The sequence below is a fragment of the Rhododendron vialii genome, chromosome 3a (assembly GCF_030253575.1).
Source record: "Rhododendron vialii isolate Sample 1 chromosome 3a, ASM3025357v1".
In the NCBI taxonomy this organism is placed as follows: Eukaryota; Viridiplantae; Streptophyta; class Magnoliopsida; order Ericales; family Ericaceae; genus Rhododendron; species Rhododendron vialii.
In genome coordinates, this window is record NC_080559.1 from 24,344,639 (window position 1) to 24,360,663 (window position 16,025).

The 16,025-nt window shown below is 38.7% G+C and overlaps 1 protein-coding gene across 1 annotated transcript; it reads right to left on the reverse strand.

Moving 5' to 3' along the window:
• Positions 1-2,007: 2,007 nt before the first annotated feature.
• Positions 2,008-7,473, reverse strand: LOC131319449 (alpha-soluble NSF attachment protein-like). Its single transcript, XM_058349683.1, has 9 exons — positions 7,149-7,473; positions 5,321-5,370; positions 5,168-5,240; positions 4,557-4,636; positions 4,175-4,326; positions 3,434-3,599; positions 3,301-3,348; positions 2,933-3,013; positions 2,008-2,333 (listed from the first exon to the last, which is right to left on the reverse strand). Exons 1-9 carry the CDS (start codon positions 7,297-7,299, stop codon positions 2,253-2,255), a joined length of 882 nt encoding a protein of 293 aa, XP_058205666.1. The 5' UTR covers positions 7,300-7,473; the 3' UTR covers positions 2,008-2,252.
• Between the last annotated feature and the right edge of the window lie 8,552 nt (positions 7,474-16,025).

A 16,025-nucleotide genomic window follows, 5' to 3' on the forward strand; every position in this document is an offset into this window, starting at 1 on the left:
AGACTATGACATGATACATACGGATAGCAGTTTCTCCGTTCCGCTTTTTCTCAAAACCTTCTTTTTCAAACTCAAATATAACGAAAATAAAAAATAATTTTTTTAATTTTTTTTGCACCGTTTAAAAGATCTCAATAAGATCTATCAAATAAGGTCCATATTGATAGGAAAATTATTTGCGTAAACACATGATTTTTTGACTTTGAAATTACATTCTTTTCCTTGAAGTTCTTTTTTTTTTTAAAACCGGAACGGCAATCGTAATTCACTAAAAAGCTAGTAGTAAATAATTCTGAACTTTGGCAATAGATAGAGAGTGTCAATTAAACAACTGCCGATCTAACGTATACGGTTGCATTGATGACAAATTAGAAGTTCGGCCATGATAGTGAACTCTGCTTAATTATTCATAATAATGCAATAAACTCATCCATCAATACCTAAAAACAGAAGAACCTGACTAATTGTGGCACTAATTTAGGTAAGTGATCTTTTAATTTGGAGTTTTCCCTTGTCCTAATTAGGTAAGGACAACAGACTTGTGTGCGCATGCAAATACAGTGGGTGCCGTGTGGAGGTAAAACATTAGGCTGTGCCATTAAAATGGAGAAAGGTTTGCTGATGCATTATTTCGTTTTTTTAACTACTCGAGATGTCCCCGTGTCCGGACTAGATTCCAAACACCTCGACTAATTTTTAAAGATTGAAACTTACCGTCCGCTATGAGAGACATAATTTAAACCGGAAAATCCCGGGCATTATGCATTATTACTTGTTAAAGTCTCCGTTGTTAGCGAGAGTCTTGAGGACACGGAGGTTAGTCGAGGCCGGCAGGGTCCTGGGCCTCCTGGAACCTCCAAATTTTGTGTATTTTCTTGCAACATTTATGCATATTCTATATTTAAATAGGTATGATATACACTCAAGGTAAGGATTTTAAGGTTGCTAACATAATTGACTTTAGGTTGAAAATTTTCCATCATCTTATCATCAAATACAATCAAATATACTTAATAAGGGTGGGCCCACCGTGCGGTGGGTTGGTCACCGCATGGGGTGCAGTGGGCGTAGTGTTATTGTTCTTTTTTCCCTTTTGTAATAACTACTCAGTCCCCACTCCCAGTCTAATGATACCAACTAATCTAGAACCAAACAACCGTCGACTAGCAAAATGCCATGTGGATTGGCCTAACACGTGAATTACAAGATCTTTTCACTGACTTATTATTTCCATTACATTTTCGAAAAGTATAGAATCATGTAAATAAAATGTAGGAAAAAACTAGTCAAAAGAACTGGTCGTATTGAATAGCACGCGGGTGGAACTCTAGACCAAAGGCTACCTACCATTGCGCCGATTCAATGTTCTAAGTAATAAATTTTATTCACCTAATATTTTAATTTTGTAATGACATGCTTCTTATTGACGAACCTCTCGCTAGTGGCCAAGAAATTATAGTTTTTGTGACCTATTTAGGCCTCAAAGTATAGTAATTCAGGTCTCAGGTGATCTATTTAGGCCTAAAAGTAAAGTAATCAAATATACTACCTACTTAAGCATCAATATTTATGCCCCATCTGATCCTCAATGATGCATGCATATATAGTATCTCATCTCACCTTGCAAAACCATAGACCTAATTTCTAAAACCCACAAACAGTCCAAAATTCCCCCAAGTAACAAAAAGGAAAAAGAGGCGTGCAGTCAGAGACTGAGAGACAGACATCCTCAAAGAATGTTTATTGACATAAATATAAAACAACAGAACTTCTAGACCTATCAAAACATAATAAAACAAAATAGTACATGAGAAAGGAAATATGGAAGAGTAAGTAAACTTAGATCCGGCTCCTCTCCAATCGTACTTTTGGACCGGAGGGGGTAGTTCACATCGCAAGATTTGCAACCATTCATTGCAACAAATGGACAGTTGAGATGTGACCGTTCACTTTAGTCCAAAAGTATGACCGGAGAGGATCCATTTCACTAAATTTACACGGCACAAGTTTATTTACGAGCCTCAAATAGAAAAATATTCGCTCGGATAAAAACCATTATCGCACCACACTCTCATCACTCACAAGTTACATGGACATACATATCATTTAAATTAACAACCAATGTAATAAAACTGTAAAAAAAAAAAATTTTAAAAAGAAAAGAAAAGAAGAAAACGACCGTAAGCATAGTGACACAACAACCAAGTGCAACCATCAGAAAGAAATACAAAACATAAATGTACAAGAAGGGTTTAAGTGAGATCATCCTCTTCTAGCTCTTTTGCCTTCAGTGCATCCTTAACTCTCAACAGAAGGGTTGTCTTCCAAGCATCCTGCGGAGTGAAGATGCGGAACCAACTTAAGGTATTGCAACACTTTACTACATGGAATGCAATGTCCGAATTTAAGGAACCAACTTAAGGTATTGCAACACTTTACTACATGGAATGCAATGTCCGAATTTAAGCAAGACGACAGGATCAGATTGGTCTGTGGCTGTTGTCGAATTGAGTAAGACATCCCAAAATCAACAAGATAACAAAGGGGCTGTTGTTGTATAAATTGGGTGTCAATGGCAACACCAAAACGAAAAAGCAGTTGAGTTCATTTAAAAAATGCTTTATCAAAGAAAATCTATTCATTGAATAGATGAACGACTTTCTCTACTTAGCTGTCTCACGGCAATCTCCTTAATTAATCCATTGCATGGATTTCACCCCCTTCATATTTCTAGACACTCAAATCACTTGGCAAAAACCATTGAAATATTCCTTTATCTTTTCTATTGTTCTCATGCCATTGATCCATCATTTTAAATTCAAGACTATGTGCAACTAACTTTCATTCCTACATGTCAGAAACCAAATCACTCAACAAAAACCAGACTTCCGATTTCGATAAGAGTAACAATTGGAATCAGAATGCAATTTACCAGCTGGGTCATGCTGTCAAACTCCTTCACAGCATCAGTGAATTTGGCGACGTCTTCCTGATCAATGGCATCAGCTACGTCCTACCATAAGATAAAAAGTCCTCCATGTTAGGCTGAATTCCTTAGCTACACCGAGATAAAAAGGATAGATAACCCTATCAAATTCAACATAGAACAGGAGGTAGCTTAAATGGTAAACAAGTTGTTAAAACGTCATAAAATGTCCACTTCTTATGAAAAACAAAATAAATTTCGTTAGATAAGAAGTTCACAATAGTCCACGAAAACCATTACCTAACAATCATGAAATTAAACCAGAGAAACCAGAAGCAAAACCAACTACCAGTTTCACAAGCTACTATACATACCGCGAGCAATCTGTACTCTCGCGATCCCGAAAAATTTGGATCCAGGTCCTGCAAATGAAATCACTGTTTTATACCATCTATCAAATAAATATGGTAAAGAGGTCATTAAGTAGCACAAGAGCCGTGCTTATACCTGATAGCGTTCTAATGCATTGTTAATTGCAATGGTGTCACCTTTTCCCTTACAAAGTTGGCAAATGCCAGCATTAAGAAGATGTCCTTTAACTCCATACTTAAGCAAATTATTATTCAGCGACTGCTGTGCTATATCTTCATAAATCTCAATCGCTTTCTGGTATCTGGACAAAAAATTTGAGCATATTAGATCCTGAACAGGCCAACAGCACATGGTTGATTCTTCCTCCAGATTTTCCACCAATGTAACGTGATGATATCATAAACACAGTTACACAGCCTAATGATAACATCTAGAGAGGTGCGTAATACAGACAACTAATGCGGAAATTCACCATTCACACCTATATGAGTAAATGCTTATGATGCTACTCCAACGCATTGAATACTGATGCCGTACAAACTGGTGGCTAAATTCAAGTCAACTACAACTGTTGTTTTTTGGCAGAACATTAGAAACTGATACATTCATATCTTAATAGTGAGAAACAACGGGATGCAAATTACACGATGTAAGGGATGGCAAATATCCATAACCAACGGGCAACGATAGATACAGAAGGCGTAAAAAGGATAGATGTACATGCATTGTGGACAAAATGCAACAATACGATTTTACCTGCGAGGAATCTTAAATTCAGAAAGGAATTATACCCATAGTTAATTCAGGTCGATACATAGGTTTAGAAAACTCTGAGGCCACATAAGATGCATATATACAGTTAGTGAACAGGCTTACTGTTCTAATTGTGCAGCAAACTGTGCAATTTTCTGCCTGCACTGATTAGCAGTAGAAGTTACTTCCTCACTTTGGAAAAGATCAGCAGCTCTTTCATAGTAAACAATGGCCAGCTCAAAGTTCTGGTCAGACTCACATAATTCAGCAATTTCCTGCACATGAAGAAAAAAGTCCCAAGTTACCAACTTTGAAGCTTTACTAGCCAGTATATACAATGACTCCAGAGGTTAACACTGAATAAACATCAACTTCAGATTAATAGCATCAATAATTATCTGATTCATTATTGTCACGTATTAGGCAATATGAATACTAAAGTATTTAGCTCCGACAACAGCCTCAAGTGCGACATTGTCACTGACAGAGTTGTTTGAGGCTGTACCTTGTAGTATCTTGCAGCCATGCTAAGCCTTCCAATCTCCATAAATACATTGACTGCTTGCTCTAGACAAGATATTGACTCTGAAAAGCATGCAATATTTAAGAAAGGTAAGTAATCCCATGATCCTAGAGTTTGCTACCAGAGAACCAGAAAATATTATTGGTAATTGTGAGTGAAAAGGTGATAAATTACATGTAAACCTTTAATCTTCACACCTTGAATGATCAGTGAATTAAATTAGAGTCTATCCTGGATAAAGTACTTTTACTACATAGTACATTCATAGAAGTGAGCATCATTTCCAATTAGAACAGAATAAGATGTATTTTAAGCACTTACCCCCCAAACAAAAAAGAGATGTATTTTAAGCTACAACGAACAAATAACGTTACAACTCCAAGACAGTTTCCAATTCACTTGGTCGCACATTAATATGTGTTCAATAACTAAATGGTACCCTTTGGAAGCCACCTAGAAATATGTATTATTTGTCACAACAATAGGAGTTCAACAGTCGTGAATCGTGATCATACATCGGCGTGACTATTTATATTTCGCAGGCTTATCTACAACAGCAGCAATTGCGTAATAGAAGTCAACATGATGCAGACCTTTAGTGTTTGTCTTCTTATAGCAGTGCGCAGCATCAGCATATGCGTTAGCAGCTTCATGTTTGCTATCCGCCTGTAAAACAATGTCACAATAGGCTTACTGAGCAGTTAGTAAAACGGAAACACCTAAGCCCTGTAGGATGAAGCTCTGACCTTTATATGACAATTTGCTCGCTTGACATATGTTGATCCAGCTTGGTCCCCTGAGTAGCCAATATGTCATAAAGATAGCTAAACCAATATACTGACGCACAAAATTTATGAATCTACTCTAAACAACGGGCTAACTTTAATCAAAGTGATACTTCTACAACCAAAGAAATTAAAATCTTTCTCAAAAAAGGAAAACGCTTCCAAAACATTAGGACAACTCAAAGAAAGTGAATTAATCATCTTTGTTGTTTTCCAAGAGAAAGAAACCATTGGAAGAGCCTTCTCTGCTCATCGAGCCATCAACTTTCTAACTTTAACATTTGATCTCCAAGGACTTATCATTTGTAAATAAGAGCCATAAGACAGCTTCAAAGGGTGGAGAAAGACAAAGTCGGGATAAGGTGCCATGCTATGATGCACGGACATAGACACGGATAGGACACGGGGACACGGAAATTCTAAAAAAATGGGGACATGGACATGGCGGGGGACACGCCACGTGTATATTTATTTATTTATATTTGTTTTTCAATTTTTCCCCAAGTTTAAATGGCAAAATGTGGACAAAACAAAAAATACATAGTTTCAATACCATTCAAACAGAACAAGACATCTATAAGTTCAATACAACCCGATTGAAAATTACAATTTGACCCCTGATTTTTTTTAAAATTACAGTTTGACCCCCAAAATTTAAAAAAATTGCAGTTTGACCCCTAATTACACTTTGACCCCCGCCGTGTCCCCATCGGTGTATCCCCCGTGCCCTCAGCCGTGTCCCTTTCAACAATTTAAATTAAATTATGGAACACGCCACGTGGCATGTCCCATACATGTCCCTGCCGTGTTCCTATGTCCGACACTGCAATACGTCCACCTCTAGAGGTGTTGGTGCTTCATAGGTGCCATGTCAATCCCCTAACCCCCTCCATTTATTCCTAGATAAGCATAGCTATCTATACTACTCCCAACCTAATATATCCCTAAAAGGCATACAAAGTCCTGATAATAACTAACAATGCCGCTGACATCAAAATTTTTTAGCCCTTTTACAGAGGTGGTGGTTAAGGCCGCCAAACAATTAGTATACCTATATCGCTTCAATCAATGATTAGAACAAGAAATGTCAAATGAACATCTCAATTTCTCCATGCAACTGAACAAACGACTCTTATTTTCATCAATCCCTAAGAGCAACTCCAATCCAATACCCTACAAAACTAGATTCTAGAGGATCAAAATAACATGCTATAATCAAAAAGTAGTGTAAACGGATTTTATTGAACATACAAACTCCAACCACAAATATCTGTATCTCTATTTGTCGTCTCCATTTCAAATATTCTTCCACATTTTCTCCAATCATTGTCCGCTTTCCTACCAAATTAAGCACTTTCTCTATTCTTATATTCAAACCCAACTCAAAAGTAGTGTTAAAGGATTTTATTGTTCATACAAGCTCCAACCACAAATGCCTGTATCTCTATTTGTCATCTCCATTTCAAATATTCTTCCACATTTTCTCCAATCATTGTCTGCTTTCCTACCAAATTAAGCACTTTCTCTATTCTTATATTCAAACCCAACTCAAAAATGGAAATGGCACTCGCGCAAATAAACAGACCACCATGCACTAATAGTAATCGAACCATCAGCCATCGATCAACCCTAATTCGATACCACAAATTCCATCAGAATACCATTCAAATGAACCCTAAATCACGAAAAAAAAAAGATACAAATTTCCGTATACGCATAATTGCATCGACGAAATGACTAAAGAACCCCAATCGATAAGCGAAAAGGAAACAAGGGGGAAAGGACTCACAGGATTTGGCGAGTTTGAAACAATTGGCGGCTTTGTCAAACAAATCGGCGGCGTCTTCGAATTTGGAACCGGAGCTGAAGAGGCCCCAGCCGCTGAGTTTCTTCTCGGCTTTCCTCTCGAAATCTTCTCCTCTTGCTATATGATCGCCCATTTGATAAGATTCTGACCTCTGTCTGTCTGTCTGTTTGTTGCAGAGGTGGTGGTGGGGCGGTGGAAGATGAATACGAAATGGGAAAGAAGACTCGATCGAAAAGCAACAGGAGAGAAGGTACGGAGTGTTGGTATCAAATAAGAAAATTTCAAATGTGCTGTTGTCAGGTTTGACAATTCGTTCGTTAATTGTGGGCTGGTTTATTCGTGAGGTCTGGCTAAATATAACCGCGAATTTACTATATGTAGTTAATTCATAAAAAGTAATTCAAAATTTTTTTTTATGAATTGACTATATATAGTAAATTCGTAGTTGTATTTAGCAGCACCCAACGTGAGCTGAAATCTTCATACTATATAGCCAATTCATAAAAGGGAATCCAAAAATTTCCTTTTATAAATTAGTTACATGTAGTAAATTCGCAATTATATTTAGCAGCACCCTTCGTGGGCTGAAATCTTTATACTATAGAGGGCCCAGCCCATCAGTTGTTTGCATCTCTTAAAGTGTTTTGTTTTTGGAAAAATGACGGCCCATGACGTGTTTTAATGTTACAAATATTTTTAGCGGGTATTAATTATCAAAGCACATTTTTGTCCGTCATTTTCCCTTTGTTTTTTGTTTTGACACGCAAGGGTAAGAGAGTAATTTCACTTATTAAATTTTTTATTTTTTTTTCCTGTTTTATGAGAAAGTCACAATAGGAGAATTATAAATCATCATCAGAAAACAGGGAAAAAAGCTTTATTTTTTTTTCCTGTTTTATGAACAAGGAACGACCTACTCCCTCCATATTAGAGCATCTCTAACTCTTACTCATTTTTTAACCCAAATTTGAATGAAAATTTGGGTCAAAAGCTTTATTTGAGTATGTCTTCTCCAATGCTATTCCCCCTTCTTTTTTTTTTATACCCAAATCTTGTGTTTCTGGGCTTTCCCTCAAAAATTTGAATAAAAATGGCACATTGGTAATTATTAAGGAGTGAAAAGAGGTATTGAGAAAAACGGGTGTAAGTTTGAGTCTTGTTAAATTTGGAAAAGAAAAAGGGTAAATCGCAAACAGGGTCGGCTCATAAGTTTTGGAGGCCGGAAGCGAATCTCTTGAATGAGGCCACCCTATATTTTTCATATAAAAGTGATCTACAAAGAGTCATAAAAAAAAAGAAAAAACCGATACAAAAGATTTACCATACCTCAAAATCCATCATTTGAAAATTATTTTTCTCGCACTTTTTGCTGCAAACGCACTGATTAAGTCTCCATAGTCAAGCTTCATTTCCAATTCCTTCTCGATAGACAACATAGCCAATCCATTTAATCTTTCTTGAGACATGGTTGACCGAAGATAATTTTTGATCAATTTCAACTTTGAAAAGCTTCTTTCCCCCGTTGCAACTGTAACCGGTATAGTCCACAATTTGGGCCTATTTTGTGACTCTTAAATTTCAATTGAGCCTATTTTGTGTAAATGAGGCTAGTGTAATTTTTTTTTAGACCATATATATACAGAAATCTTAAAAATTTGGGGGCCCTCGTTTTTAATTTTTTTCGCGGGCCAAAAGCGTCCGCTTCCCTCGCCTTGGCTATAAGCCGGCTCTGATCGCAAAATGGGTGGAAAATGAGTATAGCATTAGAGATGAGTTTTATGTATTTTTTACCAATTTGGGTTTGGGTAGGAAAATGAGTAAGGATTGAAGATGCTCTTGTCTTGTATGGGGAATCCAACTTTTTAAGAGGACAGACAATTAATGTATGTCATCTTAAAAAGTTTAATTAGTTTTCTAATGTTACCCCTTATTTCCTTTGTCATAATTTTTTTTAATCATTAATGAGGGATAGTTTGTGTAACATAACATATCTTTTGGTTTGAATTTTCAAAGATAACAAACTTTTTGAAACATCCAAAAATGAAATACAGGAACAGCAATATGGGACAAAGGGAGTAAAAATGTTACCAAGGCATGGAATTTTGGACCATTTTATCCCTAAACCATTAAAATATTACCCTTAAGCCATTACAACTTCATTCTAGGCCCAAATAAACTTATAGCATTACACTTGGACCCCATCATTTCTTATATTTAAACGTTCAAAAAATATCTGCACTTTAACACGACATTTGAATGGGTGAAAATTTCAGACACGACTTGTTAACACGACACAAATTCAATATGAAGTTAGAGGATTTGGGTGGATCATTTTTCTTACGTGGATCACCTTTTGATTTTTCATGTTGACATGTTAAACCGAAATGACACGACTCAAATGTGACATAAAACGATGCCGACAATGCAATCCATTAGCCTGTACTTGAGATTAGTTTTGATTCTTTTGAGTGTCCTAGAAGTACAAGATTTGATTTTCAAAAATCATGCTTGGTGAACTTATATAGAAAAACAACAATGGAATTATGGAAAAGCAAGTCATGCATATCATTATACTACCCATCAAAGAATAGGTTACTATTGGATTTGTATCCTTTGTAGAATACAAATTGGGGTTTTAAATTAGTATAATTAATCAAACAGTACTCTCCCTTGATATCTTTTTTTTTTTTTTGCCAAAGTTTAGGATAGATTTTATTAATCTCAGGGAAATAAAATCAATACATCAAGAAGGGCTCTCATCCTCACATGATGGATGAAAAAAGCCAAGGGGGGGATAGAATTCCCATGATCGAATCCCACTCCCTCTCACAGCATCTTTGGCCACAACATGCGCCGCCGAATTGCCAATCCTTCGAATAAAACTCACTCTTGTATCTTCAAACTCTTGCCTTAGCCGGGTCACATCCGCAATTAGAACCCCAACTGTTGTGTTGACATCTTGCTGCTTTTGAATCATGCCAATCACCAATTGGGAATCTCCTTCAATATGCACCTTCTGCAACCCAAGTTCTTTCGCAAAGACCAAAATTTCTCGTGCCGCCATCGCCTTCAACACTACTGGGCTCATCAAAAAACCGAAGTGAAAACCTCTAGCCGCTCTAAAATGACCACGCGAGTCTCTGATCACAATGCCTAGCCCGCTTGACTTCCGATGATTGTCCAGTCTCCCATCGAAATTAATTTTAACCTACCCATTCATGGGTTTTTTCCATTCAACTTGCTCTCCCACAATGGTGGCATGACCAGAGTCCCCAATCCTTGGTGTTTGTTCATTAGACTTCAAGAAATCTGCTGCCTCGCAAATTGCAGCAGTGCAAGCCGCATCCGGTCTCCACAGTTTATTACTAAAAACAACGTCGTTTCTGCATTTCCAAATTCTCCAAACAATATAACCCACTGCAGCCCACACATTCTTGTTTTCCTTCGTCCCTTTCCATCTCTCCCACCAATCAAGAATTGAATCACCCTGAATAGAATTCATGTTAATCCCCAACGGAGAAAGCCGCCACATGATCTGAGCGAAGGAACATCTGGCTAGTAAATGAATAGCCGATTCCCTATCCTCTGAACATAGGGGGCACAACGCATCATTAACCATCCTCCTCTTGACCAACACGTCTTTCACAGGAGCAATATCATGCAAACATGTCCACACAAAATGTTGTATTTTACCTTGACAACGAAGCTGCCATACACTTTTCCATACCTTCTTCCTCCTTTCTCTATTACTTCCCTCCCCCTCACTTCGTCCCCCCATTTGCCCATCCCTCATCAACTTTAACGCAACTTCGTATCCTGATCGATTTAGTTGTATATATGCCAATACAAATGAAATGCCATACTGCTCGATCACCCATTACGAATCTGGACAAAGGTATACCCAAAATTAGTTCCGCTTCCTCCTGATTAAATGCCTCACAAACCAGCTCCTCCCTCCATTTATTACCAACGGGATCTATGAACTGACTAACCCGAAATCCCTTAGCAAAATTAGCAATCCCCCTTGGTTTATGTAACGCCCCGAATTTTGGTACGTTAAAAAGACATTTTATTCATAAAATCAAATGGAGTCTGGCGTTAAATAAGTAATTTTATTGAAAATAAACTGAGTCAAGCTCTTTATTACAACAGAAACTTAAAAGGAGTACTTTTATTACAAACGGAAGGGAACTAAGGTTCCTAACTACAGCTCCGCCTGCTCCTCCATCTGAGCCAGCTCTTCAGCTCCAAATGCCTCCAAGGTGTAACGTTCACCCTGTTCATCTACAAAGTCTGACACATTATACCAGCGTCGCCACCGATATAATATGTCAGGGTCACCGAAAAGGCAACACCGTGAGCTACGAAAGCTCAATAGAAAAATCCTATACCCGCTAACCCATAACTAACAAACAACAGGTTATAACGTCACATCGATTTCCACATGATATGTGTATACACAGCTACAAAAGATAACATTAATAACACATCTGCAATTGCTATATCACTATCGTTGGTGTCCAAGATTCTCTGAGTTTCTCCTACGCAACTCATCGTAGACCGTGTCAACATTTTCACATACCAATTCATCTTTTCAAAAACCATTTGTTTAACTCACACAATTTGCATTGGCTCCGTACCGCGGATAACCAAGCTACACACCCAACCTCGGTTCCGCCGCGCCGGTCTCCCGAGTATCCTCACAATGGTTCCGCCGCGCCGGGTTCCCATTGGCACACAAAACTTGCATTGGCTCCTCTCCGCGGATAACCAAGCCATATTACCAATGAGGCTACCACGTCAGGCCGCATTGGCAATCTTCACAATGGGCTACCAAGTCCGGCCACATTACGAGTTTTCATACACACAACGGGCTACCAAGTCCGGCCACGTTGCGGTTTTCACAATCCACACGATGGGCTACCACGTCCGGCCGCATCGTGGGTTTCCATACACACAATGGGCTACCAAGTCCGGCCACATTGCGGTTTCAAAACACAACTCATCATTATCCACACCCTAGGTGTCATGTTTCTACTTTCTTGATTTTCGTGTCTCGTTTCTCATGCATAGACTCCGCGGTGAGACTTTTCACAAACGATATCATTCATTATACTATTCAATCTAACAAGATCATCCATTTTAAAACTACTTGACATGCTTGAATCACTTAATAACAAACATCATGCATTTCATATACTTTCAACAAAAGATGACATTATCTACTTTAAATGGCATGATTAAAGTTTCTTCCTAACGAACTTATAATTGGGTACAAGACTATATTTGGGAAAATAGGTAAAGATAACTACTTGAGATGGAAGATAAGGATATCCTACCTTGCTTCTTGGCGGTAGTAGTTGGTTATAAAGATTCGGTCTACGGTTTTGGATTTCGGCGGCGTAACGGCGTCGGTTTTGCTTCGAAAGGAAAAGAGTTGTACTTTCTTTTCCTCGAAACAACTTCCTAACTTAACTAAGCTACTTTAAAAGATCTAAAGGTGGTTTTGAAAGTGGTTTGGTGGTTTCTCTCAAGAACACTCAAGAACATAAGAAAACTAGAACTTTGAAAGCAAGAACTCTTGAAATTTCTAGAGAGAAGTGAGAGCAATGGTTGAAGGTGTGAGTTTAAGCTTGGAGTGAGCTTCTATTTATAGGCCAAGGCTCCTCCTCTCCCTCTCTCAACCGAATCTCTCTCTCTCTCTCTACATCTTTGATTTCCTTCACATGTCAAGCTTGATTGAAAGCTTGATGGGTGAAGTTAAGGCTTGGTTGGAAGATCAATGGCTAAATGGTAGGCTTGCATGGCTACTTTGGTCCTTGGATGGGATTCTTGGAAGATATGTTGCAATGGAAGAGACATGGGTACAAGATTCTTGGTTTAAACAAATGAAATTGGTACAAAGGAGGACAATGGAGGAAGATATGGAAGATATACATCTTCAATCTTTGAAAAGATGAAGAATCACCAAGTACAAGTCTCATCTTCTTCTTCTTCCTTCTTCTTTCCTTCTCTCTCTCTCTCTCTGCCTCTCTCTCCTCTCTCCTCTCTCTCTCTCTCTCTCTCGGCCTCTCTCTCCTCCCTCCTCTCTCTCTCTCTCCCATGTACTAGCTATATATGTATATATATGTATGTACTAACATGTAAGAATATAATTAAACAATAGGTACTTTTGTACAAAAGGGCAATTTAGTCTTTAAGGGTCAAGATTTCCCCAATAAACAATTATAAAGTACGAGTACTTTAAATAATAAAATAATGTACTTTTGTACTCCCGGGAATCTTAACAAAATATTAGTTTAATGGGTTAAGTACTTTGGTTGAAAGATGAGCCTATTACCCAATGGTTAATAGAATCCCTAATGGTTATTATCCAAGGGATAATAAGGTACGGGTACTTTAAATACTAAAATAAGTTTTTGGAAAAGACTACATGTCCTTTTTGGAAATACACATGTGATATATATATGTGTACTTACCAATTAAAATAAGGAAAAGGCTTTTGTCCAATGAGTAAAGATTACCCTAATGGTTATTGTCCAATGGTCCATAGTTGCTTGGGTACTTTTATTAGTAAAGTAATTGAAAAGTACTTTTCAAAAATAATTATAAATGTCAATCATAGTACTTTGTTTAAATCTTTCAAAAATCCTTTTAATATAAAGAAATGGGTTTCTTTTATCCAATGGGTAATAATTCTCCTAACATTTATTGTCCAATGGATAAAGAATAAAACTAAAAAAAAAAAAGAAAACAATTAAACCATTTCTAGTCTAGGGTTCAAAAGGTTCAAAAGGTTCAAGATGGGCAAAATGGTCCATCTTCGATTAGGGAAACGTAACTAGGTGACTTCCTAGTTTGGTTACTCCATCGAGCCGGTTAGAAGCTAACTAGGCTTGCTAAGTAGGGCATATAAGTCAAAAAACGATCCTTGAGGGGCTAAAGTACAATTAGAGTTTCTAGTCGAGGAATACGGTGATACGGTGTTCAATTGCTTGAATACGAACTACTAGGAATCAAATAAGAAAATCATCGAGAAATTAAGAAATTTCGAATAACGACGAGATTTTTATTGAATGAAAAATCGGAGTTGTTACACTAAAAAGTCTAACTATGACGAAAGCAAGAAATCAAATAGCCACTCAAGAGAAAATGAGTAATTTAAATAAAATTCAAATATTTAACGAAAATTTTATTGACCAAAATTGAGGGGCGTTACAATCTATCCCCCTTAAAACAATTTCGTCCCCGAAATTGGCGCGCGCTAGGTTTCGAATAGGCGAGGGGTAAGGTTAAGGAACGAATAAAACACCAATGATGGTTTGGCACTACACAGCTACTGCTTAGAGGTTTTGGGAGGTACTACAAGTACAGCGTTTCAGGCATGATCCTTCTTTCTTCTTCACGAACAGCGTAGGCGCTCTGTCCTGGTGACGTATTTGGCTTGATAAACACTTCATCCAATAGTTCTTGCAATTTGAGTCTTGAGCTCCTTTAGTTCCACAGGGGCCATTTGGTATGGTGTCATAGAGATTGGTACTGCTCCCGGTTGGAGTTCTATAGAAAAGTCTATCTCTCATTGGGTGTCAAGTCAGGAAGTTCTTCAGGGAAAATATCGGTATACTCGCCAACGATATGTGGCAATCCCACTTCCATTCTATCGGCTTCTTCCAATTTGAGACAAGCGAGCCATCTAAATAGTTGATTCTACCACTCGGATCTTCTCGTCGTCGGGCTCACCGTTCGTCTATCCCCCTTAAAAGGAATCGAGTCCCTTCTAGGGTATAGGCCGTCATTATCCTTTGATGGTAGTCTATGACTGCTCGACGTGCAGATTGCCAATCCATCCTAGAATTACGTCGAGATTCGCCATGCTGATCATTCTAGGATCGTAGATTAGACGCAAGTCAGCTACTTGAGTTCGCATTCTCTACACACTAGGCTAACAGCTATACTCCCCCCCAGACGGTGATGTTACTTTCGTACACGCACTTAGGGGTTCTGTTTCTAGCGCTAGTGCAGTTATGCAGGTAGTAGATGTAAATGAATGCGATGCTCAAGCTTGTACGCAGGCACTATACAATAGTAGCGTACCTTGGATCACAGAGGGATCCTGCTCCTGTGCCTCAGTTTGTAGCGCAAAGATACGCCCTCCAGTGCTTTGCTGGTATCCCATGGGCTGTTTTCCCTTGTTTTGCCCATTCTGCTGCTGTGATGAGCCTCCAGGGTTTTGCTTCACAAAACCTATCTGTCCAAAGCTCCCATTACCCTCCTTCTGAGGTTGCGGGCATTGGCGACTGTAGTGGCCCATAGCCTGACAGTTGTAGCACCGAACTGTCGTTAAGTCTCGACCATCTCTCTTCTGCTCGCCATTTCCGGAGATTGCAGCCTTCCAGGGTTGGTTACTTTGAGACGGGGTAAAGGGTTTGGTGGAGTAGGGTCCACGGTTGCCATTGGATGGTTGGGTTCGGATTGGCCCGCCAGTGTTGCCCGTTGCCTTCCTCCATCGGGTTTTGAAGTCAGCCTCCTCACTTTCCAGGCGGAGAGCACACTGGACCACACCATTATAGGTGGTAAAGGCCTGTGCCACTACGGCCCTTCGAGCGGTAGTCAGCCCCCACTCGAATCTTCTTGCCTTACTGCCTTCGGTTGCCACAGCGGTTGGGGCGTAACGGGATAGCTCTTCAAATTTGGCCGCGTACTGGGTCACGGTCATCGTCCCTTGTTTCAGGTTCATAAATTCCTGCTCCTTGGCTAGGCGAAGGGGTGTAGGGAAGTATTTGTCGAGAAACAGAGTCTCGAACCCAGCAAAGGTCATGGTGGTAATATCATGGGTCGCCTCCATCAGATCCCACCAGT

Coding starts and splice junctions, on each gene's coding strand:
- LOC131319449 (XM_058349683.1), bottom strand. CDS start 7,299: ATGGGCGATCATATAGCAAGAGGAGAAGATTTCGAGAGGAAAGCCGAG. Junction 4,637..5,167: donor TAAGAAGACAAACACTAAAG/GTCTGCATCATG, acceptor CATGCTTTTCAG/AGTCAATATCTTGTCTAGAG. Junction 3,014..3,300: donor GAGAGTACAGATTGCTCGCG/GTATGTATAGTA, acceptor ATCTTATGGTAG/GACGTAGCTGATGCCATTGA.